Genomic DNA, 22188 nt, shown 5'->3' with positions numbered 1-22188 from the left:
ATGATGAAATAGATGGCTTTGTTGCCAGGTTTGCAGATGATACGAAGATAGGTGGAGGGGAAGGTAGTGTTGAGGAAATGGGTAGGATGCAGAATGACTTAGACAGCAAGAAACTGGCAAATGAAATATAATGTTGGAAAATGCATGGCCACGCACTTTGGTAGTAGAAATAAATGTTCGGACTATTTTCTAGACAGGAAGAAAATCTAAAAGTCTGAGATGCAAAGGGACTTGGGAGACCTTATGCAGAACACCCTAAAGGTTAACTTGCTGGCCGAGTCGATGGTGAGGAAGGCAAATGCAATGTTAGCATTCATTTCAAGAGGTCTAGAATACAAGAGTAGGGATGTGATGCTGAAGATTTATAAGGCCGTGGTGAGGCCTCCTCTTGAGTATTGTGTACAGTTTTGGGCTCCTCATCTTAGAAGATGTTAGCATTAGAGAGGGTTGAGAGGTGGTTCAGAAGGATGATTCCAGGAATGAAAGGGTTATCATATGAGGAACGTTTGATGGCTCTGCCTCTGCAGTCACTGGAATTTAGAAGGATGAGGGCGGATCTCATTGAAACCTTTCAAATGTTGAAAGGACTGGACAGAGTAGATGTGGAAAGAATGTTTCCTCTGGTGGGAGAGTCTAGGATGAGGGCACAACCTCAGGATGGAGGGACATCCATTCAAAACAGGGCGGAGAAATTGCTTTTGGCGGAGGCTGGTGGATTTGTGGAATTTGTTGCCACATGAAAACATGGAGGCCAGGTTGTTGGGTGTATTTAAGGCAGAGATTGATAGGTTCTTGATTGGACATGGCATCAAAGGTTATGGAGAGAAGGCAGGGAACTGGGGTTGAGGAGGAGAAAAAAGGGTCAGCCATGATTAAATGGCAGAGCAGACTCGATGGACCAAATGGCCTAATTTTGCTCCTATGTCTTATGGTCTTATTCCATCTGTCACTTCTTTGCCCATTCTCCCAACTTGTCCAAGTCCTTCTCTACACTCCTTGCTTCCTCAACACTGCCTGGCCCTCTAACTATCTATGTATTGTCTGCAAATATGACTACAAAGCCACCAAATCCATCATCCAAATTATTGACATGTAATGTCAAACAGAAGCAGTGGTAACACTGAACCATACGGAACATCATTAGTCACTGACAGCCAACTTATTCCCATTATTCTCACTCTTTGCCTCCTGCCTATCAGCCAGTCTTATATCCATGCTGATATCTTTCCTGTAACATAATGGGTTCTTATCTTGGTAAGCAGCCTCAGTCTGGCACCTTGTCGAAGGCCTTGTGAAAATCCAAGCTAACAATATCCAATGACTCTCCTTTGTTCTATCTTGCCTATCATTTCCTCAAAGAATTCCAACATCAGGCAAGATTTCCCCTTAAGGAAACAATGCTCACTTTGGCCTACTTTATCATATGCCTCCAAGTACCCCAAAATCTCATCCTTAATAATGGATTCTGACATCTTCCCAACCCCTGAAGTCAGGCTGACTGGCCTATAAGTTACTTTATTCTCCCTGAAAGAGATAGGTAAAGGTGACTTATATACTTTCAGCTTCCTAAGTACCCTCTTCTAAGTAATAACAACATTCACTTCTGCCCATTGGCAGTTGAATTTCTGGCATACTGCCAGTGAAAACTGATGCAAAATACTTATGCCCGTTTGTCCCCCATTACTACCTCTCCAGCGTCATTTCTAGCAGTCTTATATTCACTCTCACCTCTTTTACTCTTCATATATCTGAAAAAAATTGGTATCCTCTTTAATATTTTTGGCTAGCTTACCTTCGTATATCATTTTTTCTCTCCTTATGTTTTTTTAGTTGCCTTTTGTTTTTAAGCTTCCCAAACCTCTAACTTCAAACTAATTTTTGCTGTATTACATGCCCTCTCTTTTGCTTTTATATGGGCTTTGACTTCTCTTGTCAGCTGCGGTTGTGTCATCCTGTCTTCAGAATACTTCCTTTGGGATGTACACGTCCTGTGCCTTCCAAAATGTTCCCAGAAATTCCAGCCGTTGCTGCTCTGCCTTCATTACTGCTAGTATTCCTTTCCAATCAATTTTGGTCAGCTCCTCTCTTTTTTGACTCTGTAATTCCTTTTACTCCACTGTAATACTGATACATCTAACTTTAGCTTTTTCTCAAATTGCAGGGTGGATTCTATCATTGTATGATCACTGACCCCTTAGGGTTTCTTTACCTAAGCTCTCTAATCAATTCCAATTCATTATACAACACTCAATCCAGAATAGTTGATCTCTTAGTGGGCTTAACCACAAGCTCCTCCAAAAAGCCATCTTATAGGCATTCTAGCTATTTTCCCTCTTGGGATCCAGCACCAACCTGATTTTCCCAATTTACCCACATACTGAAATCTCCCTTGACTATTGTAACATTGTCTTTTGGACATACATTTTCCATCTCCTCTTATAATTTGTAGACGTCCTCTTTACTACTGTTTGGGAAGTCTGTATATAACTTCCATCAGGGTCTTTTACCCTTGTAGTTCCTTAGCCCTACCCACAACAATTCAACACCTTCCAATCTTTTGCACCTCTTTCTAATGATTTGATTTGTTTTTTTTATTAACATGAATTATATTGAACATATTATAATAAAATTACATAGCATTGTAACTTTTCTGTTATCAGACTAATCTTCCAGAAAAAAAGTGCTCAGATTATAGAAATGGGTTATTATTCATAAACTTATACTTTCACAAAAGTATCAGCTCATTGGAAATATGAGAAAGTTGCAACAAAACATCTTGTTCTTGTGTGTTGTCTAAATGCTTTATAGATTTTATATTTTCTCCCAGCTCTAACATAAATCTTCCATATATAGGTCAGAGACCTAACTCCTAATTTTCTCATGCTCCACATGACTATTAAGATTTATGATAATTCTGAAATGATAGACAAAGCACTAATGCTGCCATCTTCAAAAAGTATCTGTTTCCCATTGCTGTACTGTAGGGATTGTGTTTTAACAATATTATCCTGTCCATTACAAGCTTAGAGATCGAAACTTACTTTCCATTTTTGGTCATATCAGTTGAGCTGGCCAATGTTCAGTTTAAACATAATTTTAAATTCAGAAACCATATGCACCGACTTGCAGAAATACGAAGCATGTATTTTTGTGGTTTAAACTAAATTTAATTATAGGTGATGTTGACTAATCTTCAAGAGTTACAGAACACAGTATTATTGCTTGGCATCACAGATAATTTCATAACCCATTGAACCATTTCTGCATTGCCATCATACTATTATTTATCAATTACAATCAAATGTTCTCAGAAAATCAATTGAAATTTTACAGCAAAAGCATTCATTGTTTTAAGGTAAAGATTGCAAAAACACACTATTGGGTAATCTTTGGTGATTAGTCTTGATATTCTGCTTTCCTTATCAAGAACAATGCAGTTTCAAATATTCAACCTTACTGCAATTACTTGGTTAAGCAAAATTACAGAATGTTGAAAGTCAACAAATGGGTATTCTGAAAATCTGAAATTAAAACAGAAAACATAGGAAACACTAAGAAATGAAAAGAAAAAGTGGAGATATCAATGTGATGAAGGGATTTTGACCTGAAACATCAATTTATTTTCTATTTGTTAGGTTACTTGCTGGCCTACTGAATGATTTCAGCAGTTTGCATTTCAGTTGAAAGTTGTTATCAGAGTGATTTCTTTTTTAGGTTTGTTTACAGGATGTGGGCATTGCTGGCAAGTCTAGTATTTGTTGTCCAAGGAGGACTGGATATTTTAGAAGGGAGTCAAGGTTCAGGATTCACAATTGTTTAATGTTATTTCCAGTACACAAGTGTAAAAGAGAACAAAATATTTATTGTTACTCCGGATCCAATGCAGCACAAAAAAACCCACTAAGATAAAGAACACAATAAATATAAGTACGCAGGTTAGCTTATAAGCATTGATGTCCATAAAGTGACAGTAGGCACAATTACGTCTGTACATAAAGTGATTGACAGGAAATTATAAAGTAGTAGTGGTTGGGGGTGTAGAGGGTGGGTTAATGGCTGGAGGAGTTGATCAGACTTACTGCTTGGGGAAAGTAACTGTTTTTGAATCTGGTGTGGATGCTACATAGCCTCCTCCTCTATGGCACTGGGGCAAACAGCCCATGAGCAGGGTGGATGAGATCCTTCATCAAGTTACTGGCCCTTTTCCAGCACCTTTTTGTGTATATATACTTTTGAGCAGGTAGGCTGGTGCCAGTGGTGCGTTGGACAGTTTTAGCTACCCGTTATAGAGCCTTCCTGTCCACTACAGTGCAGTTTCCATACCATGCAGTGATGCAGTTTGTTAAGATGCTCTCTATTGCACATCTGTAGAATGGTGTGAGTATAGATTTTCATAGTCGAGCTCTCTTCAGCCTCCTCAAAGTAGTGACATTGGTGAGCTTCCCTAATTATGTTTAATGTTTTCTGACACTGAGAAGTTGTGTGAGATGTGCACTCCCTGAAGTCTAAAACTGTTTGCAGTTTCCACTGCTATGCTGCTGATGTAAAGAGAGGTGCGAGTTCTTCTTAAGTTGATAGCCATCTTTGTCTTGACATTGAGGAAAAGGTTATTTGCCTGGCACCAAGCCTCTAGCTCTTCTACCTCCTCTGTGTAGGCCATCTTATTGTTGTTGGTGATGAGCCCCACCACTGTCATCCATATCGCTGTGGGTTTAGAAACAGGTTTAAGAAATCACTTAATTATTTTTAAATGAAAACAGTAATATTATGAATAATCAGAGTGACAAAGAAGAAGTAAAATATTTCTTTGTAGCAAAAAATGTCAAAATCCTTGATTATACCATTGAAGGCATCTAAATTCAATGAAAATATCATGATGTTTTGTTTCATTTTTTAACTTTTTCCTTTCTGCTTTTTTGACTTGAAAGGCTCGATTACCAGGCATGATATTGACTCTCCACCAGTATCTGAAGATGTTGTCAGCATTTACAAGTATGAAGATGTGTTCATGCCTTCTGCAGCTTTTCAAACCTTCTCTTCACCTTTCTGCCTGCTATTAATTGTTGCTTTGACTTTCTACATATTAATGGGGACTCCATAACTAAATTGTTGCAGAAGAATATTAACATAAAAATATTTGATCTTAAAATGAATGCAAATTTTCTTTTCAGAATAGTTTTTTCACTGGACCCTCAAATGAATGTATGACTATACATTTGAATAATAGTCAGCATTTGGACAAATGAAAATGTGAAAAATAAGAATTAGAGTTGCAAATCTTCGTTTTGTTTGTGGAGCTCTGGCTGATCAGTGGGACCATACTGAGTGCTTATTTGGACAGAGTAAGAGAGCATCTCTACCCCCACCCTATTGCCAGGTTTTCTTATGCTGCATGTGCCAAGCGGTCTATAACTGAACAATTACTAATATTACTGTGAAAGTAATTTCTGAGCTAACATGCTACTTAATTGATAACTTGATACACTTGTAGGATAGTTTTATTTTGCATATTTTGTTAAATATTTATTGTACCAGATATTTCATTTTAAACTCTGTTTTGATCAATGCAAGACTTTGAATTAAATAAGTTATTAATTTTGTGTAAATGTGGAGTATTCAAATTGTAGTGGCATTCAGTCCAAGCTTTTACCCTTTATAAAGAACTAACAAGCTAACAGGAATAATTGTCTAAAAAATTCAAAACTAACTGAATATATTTTTCATGAGTATGTACAGTAAAATAATCATCAATTGAAACAATTATTATCTTGTGTCTCTTGAGGGACAAAGGTTTTAAAGAAAAGATTGAAGTCATACTTCATTACAATCATTTAAATATGTAATTGCAAAAGCTAAAAAAATTATTTAGCAGTGAGACATAAATCAGTCACAATGTTCCTAAAATTTAATAATTCCTGCTATGGATTTTGTACTACAGTCGGCCCTCCTTATCTGCGGGGGATTGGTTCCGAGACCCCCGCTGATACCAAAAATCGCGGATGCTCAAGTCCCTTATTTAACCTGTTACGAACCCCGTAACTGGGTCACTTACCAGCAAAGATAGAGAGGTCCGTTGAAGTCTGATGGTACTATTTTTAACAGTACTTATTGGTAAAAATACACAAAAATAATATCAATGCAAACATACAGATAATATACGTCATCAATACTAAATCTAAAAGTGTGGGTATAATAATAATCAATAAGAAATAGCTGTATCGTTGTCTAGGGGATAATGTATTGTCCGATGGAAATATAAAAGTCACTCAGTTCATGCAGGCTGCAGCCTTTTGGTTGGAGAGAGACCGATTTTAGAAACTTGCCGGCTTTCCTTTATCCGATCTTGATCCGTATTCGTCCTTTAGCGAGGCCGTTCCGTGGAAGACTTGTCATCCGGGCAAGGATGGACACACACACAAGTCCCCACCGGTCTCATATGTTTCTCCTGGTGCGTCTGAAGGGGTTGTTCCCCAGACCCTCTTTTATCCTTACTCACGGGGTCTCAGATGTCAGTCAGGTTGGGATGATGCAATCCCTCAACCAGCCCACTCTGGTCACCCCCTGAGGGCTTCAATGAATAGTACAGTACTCAATACACAATTCCGTCTCCAAGAGACAATAGCCGTTATCAATGGTTCCGCCTTGCTGAGGCCAGGACACATTCCAAACCGTTGTGAATTCTGCGTGTCTCTCCCTCATTTCCTGGGTCCCAGACCCGAATTAATAGCGATCTTGCGATTCTCAAAAAGGAGGGGGCTACTTTGTACCCTTCGGCCCCTCAGAGTTGTGGCACATTCGTAACAAGCCTGAATCAGTGCAGTGGTCTTTAGGACCTAGCAGAACCCCGGACTTAACATGTTCAGAGCGGTGAGCATTAGGATCCGGCATAGCTCTGAATCTGTGGTGTTTCTATTCATGAAAATAATCACAATCGCGATTGAAAATAAGGTGGAAGTAATAAAGCGATTGGAAAGAGGTGAAACGCCATCGGTCATTGGAAAAGCGTTAGGCTACAGTCAGTCAACGATCGGAACAATTTTAATGGAGCATGTGAAAGGCCCTACCCCGATGTAAGCTACGATTATTACTAAGCAATGCAGTGGTTTAATTATTGGGTTTTTGATCCTCCACATCAACCCGGCACAGTGGAGAACGCACTCGATAGTGATCTGTCACTAGATCGAACTTGGGAAGTTCCCGAGCCCAGTGCTGAAACATACGTTCTTAAGTGTTTTATATGCATAGAAAGGTAAAATATATACTATATACGAATGCAAACATTTGATTAACTGATGCTAAATAATACCGGATGTACCTGTTCCGACTTACCTAGTAAGAGAACTTCCGATTTTTTCGATCCTAATCCACACATCCTCCCGTATACTTTAAATCATCTTTAGATTACTTATAACAGCTAATACAATGTAAATGCTATGTAAAATAGTTGTTATACTGCATTGTTTAGGGAATAATGACAAGAAAAAAAAATCTGTACATGTTCGAACAACAAGCTGGAAGAGCACTTCCGGGTTTTTGCGATCCGCAGTTGGTTGAATTCGCGGATAAGGAGGGCCGACTGTACTGTAACCTAAGGTCTGCTGTTTGGGTCCCAGAATAACAAAAGATGCAAAATTTCAGGCTTTAAGTAAAATATGGTATTGAGCAGTACCATTTTGAAAAGTATTAGAGAAAAAGTGTGAATATTCAATATCAAAACACATAGAAATGCAGCAGAGAGAATCTGTAAAAGATGTGGATTGAGTAAGGCATGTTTTTCTTTCATCTTTGTAAGTTTTTCTTTATGTCTGTTTCATTTTGTAAAAATGATAATCCATAATGCATGGCAATGCTATCTACTGCACATAAAAATATTAGGAAAGTCATTTGGTCCAATTATCTGGGTTTGATGAGCAAATAGATTAACTCTCAGAATGTTAAACCTTTGATGTCTACTCTTTCTTGGCACTTTAACTGAGTAAATACTTGATGTTGGTTATCAAAATAGTGTTATAAAAGTTTAAAATGAAAGTAGCTGTATATGAAGGATTATATTTAGGTGAGGGATGATAATGTATTAATGCTTAAATTTCCATTAGAAAATATTTTTTTAATAAATTGATGTATGTAATCTCTTACTAATAGCTTCAGTCCAGCCATCCTTGATTTACTTTCCTATTTCACTGAATAATAATATCACAATCAGATATAGAGTTTCCACTGTTAGTTAAGTTTTTAATTCCAATCTCTAATAGTAATGTTTTATTGATTATCGAGGGATATGTATTCAACAGCTATTTTGAGGATTGATAATTTAATTTATTATTGAAATTTAATATAAATAACATTTAAAACTTTGTGAAGTAAAAGCAAAGTATTGTAATCAATCAGTAGGGTAGACAGCATCTGTGGAAAAAGAAACAGTGTCTCTTCATAAGAATGGAAAAGAGAGAAAACAGCAGCAAAGAAGGTGGTTGAGGATGGATAGAATGAAGGAAATAGTTCTACCAGATGGACACCAGACCACAGTAGCAGTTAAAATCAGATTAAGCTGCTTTGTCTGCGTAATATGTTGCCAATAATAGAAACTGTAGGATGTGCCCAATAGATCACACAATACAAAGGAATAGGCAAAAAAGAGCCAAAATGATGATGTTACTAAAGCACTTATTGCATTTGTTGCCTCTTGAACTCTTCAGACCTTAAGCCTGCTACTTGATGGTGAGAAGACCATATTAAATCTGGAGTTTGGGAACCTTGGATGACAAGGGATGTTGCACATTTAGTCAAAAGAAAAAGGAAGAACATACTGAATAAAAGGGTGTCGCGGTAGCATTTCGGAGTTCAGTTCTGGTGTCATCAGTAAGGAGTTTGCATGTTCTCCCTTTTGATGCGTGGGTTTCCTCTGGGTGCTCCAGTTTCCACCCACAGCCCTATCATATGCCGATGGTTAATTGATCATTGTAAATTGTCTTGTGATGAGGCTAGTGTTAAATAGGTGGATTGCTAGGCAGTGTAGCTCATTGGGCCAGAAGGACCTGTTCCACTCTGTATCTCTAAATAAAATAAGTTTTCAGAAGTTGAATCGTACAAAGCCCCTGAAAAATATTAAGGAAGCAGGAATGAACTTAAACATGGAATCAGGGTGACAAAAAGAGGCCAGGATGTGTGCTTAGCAAATAGGATTAAGAAAATCCCCAAGGTGATTTATGCATATACTGTATTTAAAAACCAGGGAAACTAGGGAAAGGATAGGTTCACTCAAGACCAAGGTAAGAAATTTATGCCTCAAGCTGGAGGAAGTGGGCAAAGTACTAAATGAATACTTTGCATCAGATATTCAATTCACCAAGGAATAAGACATGGATGATAGAACAGAGAAGTGCAAGTTGATATTAAGGAGAAAGTGTTGGATCTCTTGAAGAACATTAAGGTGGATAAATGTTCACCTATGGGGTCTATTCCAGGAAACCAAGTTAAGCAAGGCTGGAGATTGTTGGGGCCTCGGTATTGATCTTTATATTCTTTTTAACCACAGGTGAAGTCCCAGAGGATAGCCAGTTTTGTTTCATTGTTTGGAATAATCCAGGAAATTATAGGCAGATGAGCCTTACTGATCGGGAAGTCATTGGAGATTCATATGGACTGTAATTATTCTCAGCTAGAAAGGCATAGACAGTAGAGATAGCTTGTTCATGTCTCTCAAACACAATTAAGTTTTTTGAGAAAGTATACAGAACAGTACAGCAAGAAACAGACCCTTCAGCCCATGATCTCTCTGCCAACCATGATGCCAAATTAAATGAGTCACACATGGTTCATATCCCTCCATTTCCTGCATGTTCGTGTTCTTGTCTAAATTCCACTACGTTCTAGGCACCTACTACTCTGTTTAAACAAAATCTGTCCCACACATCTGCTCTCAAACTATCCCCTCTCACCCAAAAACTATGCCCTCTATTATTTGACATTTCTACCATAGGAAGAGGGCTCAAGCTATCAACTCTATCTGCTTCTCAAAACGGGCTTAAGCCCATAACTTAAGTTCTCCCCTTAATCTCCAATACTCCACAGAAAACAATCCAAGTTTACCCAACCTCTCCTTATTCCTAATTTTCTAGAAGGCAGAGTGTATGGTAGAAGAGTGTAACTCTATTTGGAGTTCTATGACCTACAGTATTCCACAAGGATCGGTGTTCAGACATCTATTGTATGTAATATATAACAATGACTTCAATTAAAATGTAGGTGGTCTGATTACAAAAATTGATGAAATTGCAGATGGTGAGGAAGGTTATCAAAGGATACAGCAGGGTATAGATCTAGCTGGAAGACTGTTAAATTAGATTTAAAGCAGACAATTGTGAGGTGATGCCACTCCCTGAAAGTGGCAACACAAGTGGATGGGGTGGTGAGGAGAGCATTGGGCATGCTTACCTTTATTGGCGGGGGCCCTAAGAGTCTTAGATATATGGAGCGATTGGATAATCTTGGATTGTTTTTACTGAAGGGTAGGAAGTCAACAGGCAATCTGATAAATGTGTAAAATTATGAGAGGCAGAGACAAGGTAAATCATCAGCATCTTTTTTGCAGGATGGAAATGTCAAATACTAGAGGGCACATGTTTAAGTGAAAGGGGGAAAGTTTAAAGAAGATTTACCAGACAAGCCTTTTTCTAAGACAGGTTCGTATGTGCCAGGAACATGCTACCTGGGAGGTGATGGAAGCAGATATGATAGCAATATTTAAAAAAATATTCAGACATAAGTATGAAAAGGTAAAGAGTAGAGGGATATAGATCATATGCAGGCACATAGGGATAAATAGATTGGTACTGATGTTGTGAGTCAAAGGATTTGGAGTATTCTGCAGTAGGGATGCAGTGTTGTCGAGGCAGCAAATCAAGACCATCTTCTGCAACATCAGGCTCCTTGCCAGCAAATTTCCTGATATCAGTACTTGGAGAGAATTATTTCAGAGTAAACGTTCAAAGTGTTTGTGTAGACTTTTAGTCATGGGTGTATTAGAATATGGAGTAAATGTATAAAAATAAGTTAATTTTGTGTAAAATAAGCACAATACCTTGTGGCTTACAGTAAAAGTTACATGCTAACATTGTTTATATTGTCAAATTGCTCGTGCTAATTAGTGCTTTACTAGTGTATGCTTTACTAGTTATATGCTTACTACTATATATATGTGATTATATTCTACGAACTTCTGTCAAGATTCCTAATTGATGGTCACAGGCTATATCCAAGCACTTCACAATTTCAAATGGCTACATTACAGTTTATTTTTAAAATAATATAAACCAGCGGATCAATTGAGCAGGACATTAAATGGTCTTAAAAAACTCCAACCAAATACACAAATCCAACAAACTTCTTGCTTCACTATCTATTAAGTGGCTATTAAGAATTGGATCAGCCCATGATTGAATGGCAGAGCAGACTCGATGGGCCGAATGGCCTACTTCTGCACCTATATCTTATGGTCCAAATCTATTGCCTCTAACCTGTGTACAATACTTGGTTAAATTTCAGTGCTACTGTTTCTGACCTTCAAACTCACTTAAGTTTGCAAATTACAGTGGATCTCAGCTTAAAACTGCAATGAAAGTAGTTAAAAGGAGAAGAATTCAAAAAATAGGGAAAACAAATTATACAACCCAAGAAATGGAATCAAGCAAAGAAGACTAAGTGGGAGATGCTAATGGTATGATACCTCAACCAAGAATCTCAAAATAAATTTGGAGTTGACAAATGTAATGATTCAGGCTTTCTAAAAAGCAGTTCTGATATTACCTACTATAAAGTGGCCACTGAGTGCTTTTCATGGTCTTCTACTGTAGTCCATCCACTTCAGAGTTTGATGTGCTGTGCATTCAGAGATGCTCTTCTGCCCACCACTGTTGTAACACAGTTATTTGAGTTACTGTTGCCTTCCTGTCGGCTTGAACCAGTCTGGCCATTCTCCTCTGATCTCTCATTAATAAGGCATTTTCAACCACAGAATAGCCTTTTTTTTTTGTTTTCGCACCATTCTTTACATTGCTTCACAACTGTTGTGCATGAAAATCCTAGGAGATCAGCAGTTTCTGAGATACTCTAAATACCCCATCTAGCACCATAAATCATTCCATAGTCAAAGTCATATAGATCACATTTCTTTCCTGTTTCGTGTTTGGTCAGAAAAACAACTGAATCTCTTGACCTTGTTGGCATGCTTTTATGCATTGAGTTGCTGCCACATGATTAGCTGATTAGATACTTGCATTGATATGCAGGTGTATCTAATAAAGTGGCCACTGAGTGTTGTTATGATACCAGCCCCCTCCTTTGTGAGAATTGCAAGAGCCCTAGAAAAGGGGGGTCAATGACCCAAAAGAGAGAGAGAGAGACAGGCTGAATGGACACAGGAAATGGAAAGACATTCCACTGGGACAAAAGCTGGTGACTGTGGCATTGTTCTCAGGAGACACCTGGGAACTGCAGACGTGCCAACTCGCAGGGACATTGTAAAGCCCTCGGGCAAAGTGGGCTGGTTGAGAGAGAGATTGTATCACCTGCAACCTGATTGACACCTGAGATCCCGTGAGGCAGTATAAAGAAGGGTCTGAAAGAGGACGACCCTCAGACGCACCAAGGAGACACCAAGAAGCACGATACCGCTTCCCATGGGAACGGGAAGCCATTTTGAAATAAGCCACGTGCGTTAAATTCCGAATGCGGGGTTTGTGGCTGGAACCAACGGAAGATCGCTTTATTTAACACCAGGGAAGCCAAATCCCCTGAGGCTGAGGATTTGATTCATAAAGACAACGGCAAGTGTTATCTTTTCCTAACAATCTCTCTCTCTCTCCAACACGTGAAACCAAAAAGGGAAAAGCCTGCAGACTTCAGAGTGACTCTTTATATTTCCAATGTTTTGGGGCAAGTTTTTCCGTTTTATCTCTCTCTCTCTCCAACACGTGAAACCAAAAGCCTGCAGACTTCAGAGTGACTCTTTATATTTCCAATTGGACTCAGTATTATATACCCTAGACAACGAAAGAGCTTATTTCTGATTGATTATGGTTACACCGGTGTTTTAGATTGAGTATTGACGCATGTTATCTGAATGTTTGTATTAACCTTAATTTTTGTGCCCCTTTATTAATAAAACTTTTGAAAATAGTACCATTCGACTTCAACTGACATATCTATCTTTGCTGGTAAGTGAAACCAGTTAGTGGTTTCGTAACAGTGTAAATGTGCACTTAGTACAGGAGTAAAAAGGAATATTTCCATATCTGGTGAGATTCCAGTCCCCGAAATTTATATTAATTTAAAATCCCAATGATCTGCTTATCTTCTATCTTTCCAATCTTGTATCTAATTATCTTAGGTGAAATTTATTATATAAGCTATCACATATAACATAAACTGTGAAGGTAGTGTACTTGTCAAAATCTTGACAGTGCAGACTTAACTTTTACAGGAAATTACACAATACTCAATTTTATATTATTTACATGTTCATCTATAATTATGTAAATATCCAAATAAATCATTACATATATACCATATATTTTCCTTTAACTATCCATTTGAGGATGACTCTCTTTCTATTTCTGAGGTATTAAAGAGTCCTGTGCATGAATTGTTACCACATCAATACAACAGTGTACGATCTTGGACCAGTGGTAAGGAGTCTTAGACAATTAGCTACCAGGTCCTCACAAGTTCATGAAATAACACAGATTCTAAGCACACACAAATGCACACTGATCACACACTCATATAAGAGAAAATATGCACATGCTGGAAATCCAAGCAACAAACACAAAATGCTGGAGGAACTCAGCAGGCCAGGTGGCATCAATGGAACAAAGCACAGTTGATGTTTCGGGACAAAATGCTTCAGCAGGACTGGAGAAAAAATAGCTGAGGAGTAGATTTGAAAGTTGGGGGAAGGGGAGAGAGACACTAGGCAATAGGTGGAACTTGGAGGGGGGAGGGATGAAGTAAAGGGCTAGAAAGTTGATTGGTGAAAGAGACAGGGCTATGGAAGAAACAAAAATGTGGAGTGGGTATGAGCACCAGAGGGAGGTGATGGGTGGGTAAGGAGATAACATGAGAGAAAAAAGAGAGGATGAGAAATGGTGAAGGGGGGGCATTACTGGAAGTTTGAGAAATCGATGTTCATGCCATCAGGTTGGAGGCTATCCAAACGGAATACCAGGTGTTGTTCCTCCAACCCAAGTGTGGCTTTGTCACAACAATGGAGGAGGCCATGGATGGACATATGGGAATTGGAATTACAATGGGTGGCCACTTGGAAATCCCGCTTGTTCTAGTGGATGGAGAGCAGATGCTCAGTGAAGCAGTCTCCCAATCTACGTCAAGTCTCGCTGATATACAGGAGGCCAAACCAGGAGCACCGAACATAGTATATGACCCAAAAGACTCACAGGTGAAGTGTTGGCTCACCTGGAATGACTGTTTGGGGTTCTGAATGGTAGGAAGGAGCTGTAGGTGTAGCACTTATTCTGCTTGCAAGGATAAGTGCCAGGAGAGAGATCAATGGGGAGGGACGAATGGACAAGGGAGTTGCATAGGTAGCAATTCCTATGGAAAGAAAGTGGGGGGAGAGAAAGATGTGTTTGGTGGTGGGATCCATTTGGAGGTGGTGGAAGTTTTGGAGAATTATGTGCTGGACGCAGAGACTGGTGAGGATAAGAGGAACCCTATCCCTGGCAGGGTGGCGGGAGGATGAGGTAAGAGCAGACGTATGTGAAATGGAAGAGATGTGGTTGAGGGCAGCACTGATGGTGGAGGAAAGGAAGCCATTTTCTTTGAAAAAGGAGGACATCTCCTTTGTTCTGGAATGAAATGCCTCATCCTGAAAGCAGATGTGGCAGAGACGGGAATTGAGAAAAGGGGATGCTGTTTTTTACAAGTAACAGGGTGGGGTGAGGTATAGTCTAGGTAGCTGTGAGAGTCCTTTGGTTTATAATAAGCACCGGTGGATAAGCTGTCTCCAGAGATAGTCCAGGTAGCTCTAACCTGATAGCATGAACATCGATTTCTCAAACTTCCAGTAATGCCTCTACCGCCTCCACCCCCCACCCCTTCACCTTCACCGTTTCCCATCCCCTTTTCCCTCTCTCATGTTATCTCCTTGCCTGCCCATCATTTCCCTCTGGTGCTCCTCCCCTCTTCCTTTTTTTTACTTTCTTCCATGGCCTTCTGTCTCTCACATCAATCAACTTCCCGGCTCTTTACTTCATCCCTCCCCCTCCATGTTTCCCTATCGCTTGGTGTTTCTCTCTCCCCTCCACCCACTTTTCAAATCTACTCCTCAGCTTTTTTTCTCCAGTCCTGCCAAAGGGTTTCAGCCCAAAACATCAACTGTGCTCTTTTCCATAGATGCTGCCTGGCCTGCTGAGTTTCTCCAGCATTTTGTGTGTGTTACTCACTCATACAAATGGAAACAAACACATGATCTTACCAAACCACTCTTCTTTGGCTCCATTCCCTCACACCCATCCTTACCCTGATCGCCTACCTTCTTTAGTTTACTCTACCTTTGTCACCTACTCTGCCATCAGTTTTCTTCCTTCTCTGTTCCCCCTACATCCCCCACCCAATTCTCCACTTCCCATCCCTATTAGTACAAATTAGTCGTCACTCTTGGTGAGGACAAGACTGCCTTCCCTAATTTCCAATTTCTTAACTATGGCTGTTTGCTCATTTCAGGTGTATCCCCTTACTGCTAATCACGTTTCTACCCAGGCCAAACATCCCAATGTTTTGCAGGCAGGTTACAGTTTGGTTGTGGGCTTTTTCCTAGCATATGAAGGCAGACTTATCCTCTCAGAGAAAGAGCAGCTTCGTGGTTGCCAGTATTACTCAGCATTGTTTAGCTTATTTTCCCCCTTTTGAATTCATGTGCATACACACACAATAATTTTAAATATTGTATGTTTCTTATATACACACACACATACATACACCAATTAAATTTGGACAATTATATATAATGTTTTTATACTTGATTTTTACTGTTTCAGCTATTATAAAACTGACCATTGCTATGAGAACTTATGAACCAGGTTTTTTAAAGAAATATTGACATTTCCAATAAAGCATTTTCTAAACTAAGTTTTGGATTTCTGCTCATATTTGCATGAACACACGAATCCTAAAATAATTGGTAGTTGTTTATCTGTTATTTCCTGATAGTGCTCCAATGTTAGACACCTGAGTCCGTGATGGCTTGTGGAGTCCAGCCTTAGAGTGCAATGCACCTATGCTAGGAAATCTGCTTAAAGAGCCAGTACCAAATTCACCCTGGTATAATGGAGAACAACTGTGGGAAATTAATGTTAGCATTTTTGGATTATAATTATGTTTATTTAACTGCTTTAAGTGTTCTTTTTAAGGTAACTAATTCTTTACTTGACTTTGAATATTTTTGTAAGATTTTAATAGCTTGGGAATGTTTTTTGCTGTTTCTGGATGCCAAAAAGAGAGTTTCAATAGTTTGAAAAGCAATACAGCATGACATACTGCTGTCAGTAAGTTTTTTCCAGCATTTGTTTGGGCCCCTTATTGAAGGTAGAACGTGGTCTTAGGAGATCTTTTCAACACTAAGCTGATGACTGCAAATTCCACTCTAATGTTCTGGAAACAATCGCAATTTTATTAATTAAGAACTTGCAGTGAAAGTGACACAGATATAAATTTGTTTAACACCTTAAACATAATATTTTGCAGTTTCATTCCAATTTATTTCCATTTGAAGTCAATTAAGTCCTCAAAAAATGAGAAGCTTATTACTAAGACCCATGAAACCCCAGTATATCTCTCCCATTTTAAAACTTACAACAACCATTACCTTTTGCTTTCCCACCTTTCAATTTTTCCGTGGAAATAACAGAGACGTGGAGCATTTTTAAATGGTCAGACTTGAGGAATAATAGTGTTTCAGCTGAGCAGGGTGTCCTTGTACATAAAACATTGAAAACTAACGTACACCTGCAATTTGACAACAGGAGTAAATAATTATCATGGCAATTATACAGTATTAGAATCAGGTTTATTTTCACCGGCATGTGTCGTGAAATTTGTTAACTTAGCAGCAGCAGTTCAATGCAATACATAATATAGAAGAAAAAAACAAAAAAAAATAATAATAATAGTAATAAATAATTAAGTAAATCAATTACAGTGTAAGTATATTGAATAGATTAAAAATCATACAAAAAACAGAAATATATATTAAAAAAATATACAGTATATTAGGTAGTGTTCATGGGTTCAGAGTCCATTTAGAATTCAGATGGCGGAGGGGAAGAAGCTATTCCTGAATTGCTGATTGTGTGCCTTCAGGCTTCTGTACCTCCTACCTGATGGTAACAGTTAGAAAAGGGCATACCCTGGGTGCTGGAGATCCTTAATAATGGACCTCCAGCACCCAGTCTCATAGTGAAACTATACTAGTAGTACTACTCCATAGAACACAGAAATATTTCCCTTGCACCTACTTCCAAGCACCTTAAAGCTATGTCCTCTCATGTTAGCTATTTCAGCTCTGGGGGAAAAAGCCTCTGGCTATCCACATGAACAATGCCTCTCATCATCGTATACACCTCTATCAGGTCACCTCTCATCCTCCACCACTCCAAGGAGAAAAGGCAAGTTCACTCAGCCTATTCTCATAAAGCACACTCTCCAATCCAGCCAACAAGCTTGTAAATCTCCTCTGCACTCTCTCTATAGTATTCACATCCTTCCTGTAGTGAGATGACCAGAACTGAATACAGCACTCCAAGTTGGGTCTAAGGTGTTATGTAGCTGTAACATTACCTCACAGCTCTTGAACTCAATCCCACAGTTGATGAAGGACATCACAGCATACGTCTTCTTAACAACACTGTCAACCTGCCCAGCAGCTTTGTGTATCCTATGGACATGGACCCCAAGATCCCTCTGATCCTTCACACTGCCAAGAATCTTACCATTAATATTACCTTCTGTCTTTAAATTTGACCTACCGAAATGAACCACTTCACATTTAGCTGGGTTGAACTCCATCCGCCATTTCTCAGCCCAGTTCTGCATCCTATCGATTTCCCACTGCAAACTTGTGATAGTCTTCCAGACTATCCACAACACTCTCAAGTTTTGTGTCATCAGCAAACTTACTAACCCACCCTTTTGTTGTGTTCTTTATACATACCATGGGTTTCTAATAACAAAACATTCTAGAAGAATAGAACTAGAACTTTTATTTAACAGCAAACAGCAACCACGTTTTCACTATACAAGCTTCTGGATCATTCTTTCATTTCTGCGCAAGCTCCAAACTCTGTCCAATCACGTTCTTACATGTGACACGTGATATCAGCACATCTTCCTTTCCATAAAAAAATTAAAGCAATTAGCAACATTTATCAAAACAAATGCATAATTTAACTTGTCTCTATCAGTCTCTCTGGGGGTTTACGAACATGAGTAGACCTTCTAAATGGTTCATACAGTTCTTGTGTTTCATTGTTATTTTCATGTTTCGTCTGGTCTCCATCAGTTAACTGAAACTCTGAAGTTGGCTCTTTCTTGAGGTCTTTAAGAAAAAATTGCAATTCATTCACTAACTGTAATCTCTTTATTATGCTGAACCTCCATCAGTTCAATAAAACTTCTCAATTCCTTCACTTGTGCGTTCAATTCTTCATTGGATCCTGATTCTTGTTACACTTTGGCTTCAGATCAGTATTGTACTGTACCGGCAAGTTTGGTTTTGGTGGCAATGCTTTGCTAGATGCTGGTAACAAAGGGATGGGTCTGGGATTTTTCTTTATGCCTTATTTTACTTTTGCTGCATTGGGATCAAATTCTGTTCTCTCTTGCTCTTTCATCAAGTCACTGTATTCTGAATCTGTGTCACTGTCCAGGACTAAGAATCTTCTCACCAAATTCAATCTCTAACAGGCAGAAAAACCCAATATTGACTGTACATTTTTTGGCACTACCACAAAAGAAAGCGTGTGCTTAATATTTTTGTGTGATACTTTTGCCATACATGTTCCTTTAACTGGAATGTCTGCACCTGAATACCCAGTCACTTTTATATTTGTCTGATGTAAATGTGGTCTTGGCTTTAATACATTAAACTCAGATTCTTCAAGAACATTTAATTGTGCCCCAGTATCCAATTTAAACAGAATAATGTTTTGGTTCACTTGCAATGGCATAGTCCAATCATTCTTACTTTGTTTGTTTTCACAAAGCACATCAATATAAAACTCCTCACATTGATTTTCAAGTGCTGCATTTACGTGTTTTATTTCCTTTTTACTTCTGCAATAGCATGAAAAATGATTACTCTTACTGCAGGGTTTGCACATTTTTCCACACGCTGGACACTTTTTTCAGGTCGGTGCTCCCACCCACAGCGATCACAAAGTTTTTTTTCTTTCAGAAGACATCTTGCTCTCTGTCGGTTTTGTTGCTGCTTTATTATTTTTTCTAACATCTTTGCACTTTTCCACAGCGTCTACGTAGCTCTCAATAAAAAGCTCTTTAGCCTGCAACGTCACAGTCTCTGAAGCTTTGCAAAGAATCAAAGCTTTTTCCAAATCTACATCTGGTTCACTTAAGAGTCTTTCTCTCAGACCATTATCCAGAATGCCGCAAACAATTCCACTTTTAATGAGAGACTCCGTTAGCTCTGCAAACTTGCATGTTTTACTGCGGTTTCTCAATTTGGTGACAAATTGACCAATAGTTTGACCAGCTTTTTGCTTGCATGTAAAGAATTTGTACCGTTCATACATCACATTGTGCTTTGGTATACGAAATGCTTCAAACTTGTCCATTATCGCTTTTAGATTCAAACTATCTCCATTCTCAAAAGTAAAATGGTTATATACCTCAATTGCGTCGTCCCTATCACGTGGAGTAGAATGGCAGCTCTTGTTTTTTCTGATTTATTTTCTGCTCCGATCGCCAATAAATAAATTTCAAAACGCTGTTTAAATTTTGTCCCCAGTCAGCTGAAGTGTTTTCGGAGGTTGCAACCCTTCCACTTGTAAAGCTGTTAGCAAACACTAAAAAAGTTTGCGCTCTTCTTTTTCTTCGATTATCTTTGATTCTCCTGTTTCCGTATTATTCTTCCAGACTGACTTCTGACACCACGTTGTATTCTTTTACATACCATGGGTTTCTAATAACAAAACATATTCTGGAAGAATAGAACTAGAACTTTTATTTAACAGGAAACAGCAACCACGTTTTCACTATACAAGCTTCTCGATCATTCTTTCATTTCTGCGCATAATCCGAACTCTGTCCAATCACGTTCTTACACGTGACACATGATATCACCGCACCTTCTACTTCCTCATCCAGGTTATTTATAAAAATCACAAAGAGGGGTCCCAGAACTGTAAATAATGTTGGTCTTCCTACATAAAGAAAGATGCACTTGCAGTAATAGTTCACCTCTGATCCTAGACCTCTCAAATGAGATGAGGTTTTGCAAGATAGGCCTCTATTCCTTAAATCTGTGAACAGACAGCCGTATTAAAGTTTGCGACATTCAAAGGGTATGTGGTTGACTCAAACTCGGTGCAGCCACCGCAAGGGCCTGGTGGGGAGGGACCACAGTCTAGGGTTCTTCTCCCGTGGGAGTTGAGGGGTAGGGGGTTGGGGGTATACCCCACTGAATGTAAATATGAAAGAACAGAGTGCCACGTGGGTGGCAAAACCTTTGAACTTTGGGAATGTAAAGACTGTAATGGTACCGACTGTAAAGAAGTGGAAGTCTTTGAATGGTTATTGTATATAATTTTATTTTTGAATAAAGTATATTTTGTTTAATTAAAAAAAATGTGGTTGATAGGTTAATTGGCCAATGTAAATTACCCCTAATGTGCAGGTGTGCAGTAGAATCTGGAGAGGGGTTGATGGTAATGTAGGCAGAATTTTTAAAAAACAGCATTAATGTAGTTGATTAATGGCACAGACTTGGGTGGTCTGCTTACGTGCTATTCAACTTTATAACTCAATGAAAATACTCCGAGAGCTTCACTAGGTTAAAAACGGAGGATGTTCCCTCTTGCCAAATATGGGATAGGCTCTTTAGTACTGAAATAAAAAAGCACTCAGATTGGAGATGGATCTTTGGAATTTTCTACCCACAAGATTCATGAAAGCTCAGTCATTGATTACATTTCAAATGTGATAGATTTCTGAATATCACAAATATCCGGGAGATTGGACTATTACAGGAAAGTGGTGTCGAGGCAGTAAACAGCAATGTTTACTGTTAAATAGCAGAGCACTTGCAGGGGCCAAGTATTCTGCTTCCATGTCATAGATTCTATGTTACCACCACTTTCCTTTGAACCCCAGGACCTTTACATTCCTTACAGATCTGTCATGTGGAACTTTTCCCTGGCACTTGGCTAAAATCCATGCTTGCCACATCAAGTGCACCACCTTCATTAAGTGTACTTGTTAAAGTTTAGACTATTTAGAACTCAGGCAAAAAAAATCATGGACGAGTGAACCTTTGGAATTCTTTGCTCAGGAGAACTGTGTTCATTCAAATTCATAATTATTAGGTTCTAAGCAGATCCTCTAAGTATCTTAAATAATGTGTTCTGAGAAACAGACCTAGAGGGAAATGGAAGTTGAGTTTGATTTCAGGCATCGCTAGAGTTCAGGCTGTATGGTTTATATCAAATTCAATCTTCGTTTGCCAAGTTCTGGAGTAATTCCTTGTGCCTTCCACATTTTATATCTTCAATTAACCGAGGCTACCGGAGGAACTTTTACAAACTAATCGCCAAATGTTACACATCTCAACCACATTAGTGTCAATTTAATTATATTATAGTGATATTAGCAGGCTAAACGTACCTAAATATATATTTATTCATAAATGCTGAAAAAGAGCCTCGCGATCTTGAATGGACAATGAAAACCCGACGTTAACCTTCCAGAGATGATCCCTGACCAACCAGTTGTTCCCACATTTTTTTCTCTAGTCCTTAACCAAAAGTTCATCCAAGGCAAAACGACTTTGATCGCATGCTCTGCCGGGAATTGTAGTTCTCATTTGCCTACACTTTCAATGTTCCGACAAGCTAGTGAACTACAACTCTCGGCATGCCTTGCCACCCGCCTGCTGTTACT

At 38.8% G+C, this 22188-nt stretch overlaps 1 protein-coding gene across 1 annotated transcript in view; it reads left to right on the top strand.

The window, feature by feature from the left end:
* Positions 1 to 13179, top strand: part of frrs1l (ferric-chelate reductase 1-like) — a 32286-nt gene extending 19107 nt beyond the window's left edge. Inside the window, exon 5 of the mRNA XM_073054293.1 lies at positions 4929 to 13179. Within this exon, the coding sequence (XP_072910394.1) occupies positions 4929 to 5101 (173 nt within the window). The 3' untranslated portion in view covers positions 5102 to 13179. The remainder of the gene's footprint in view (positions 1 to 4928) is intronic.
* Positions 13180 to 22188: the final 9009 nt, after the last annotated feature.

The sequence above is a fragment of the Hemitrygon akajei genome, chromosome 8 (assembly GCF_048418815.1).
Source record: "Hemitrygon akajei chromosome 8, sHemAka1.3, whole genome shotgun sequence".
Lineage (NCBI taxonomy): Eukaryota > Metazoa > Chordata > Chondrichthyes > Myliobatiformes > Dasyatidae > Hemitrygon > Hemitrygon akajei.
The sequence above is the reverse complement of the archived record's forward strand: the minus strand, read 5'-3'. Positions and strand labels throughout refer to the sequence as shown.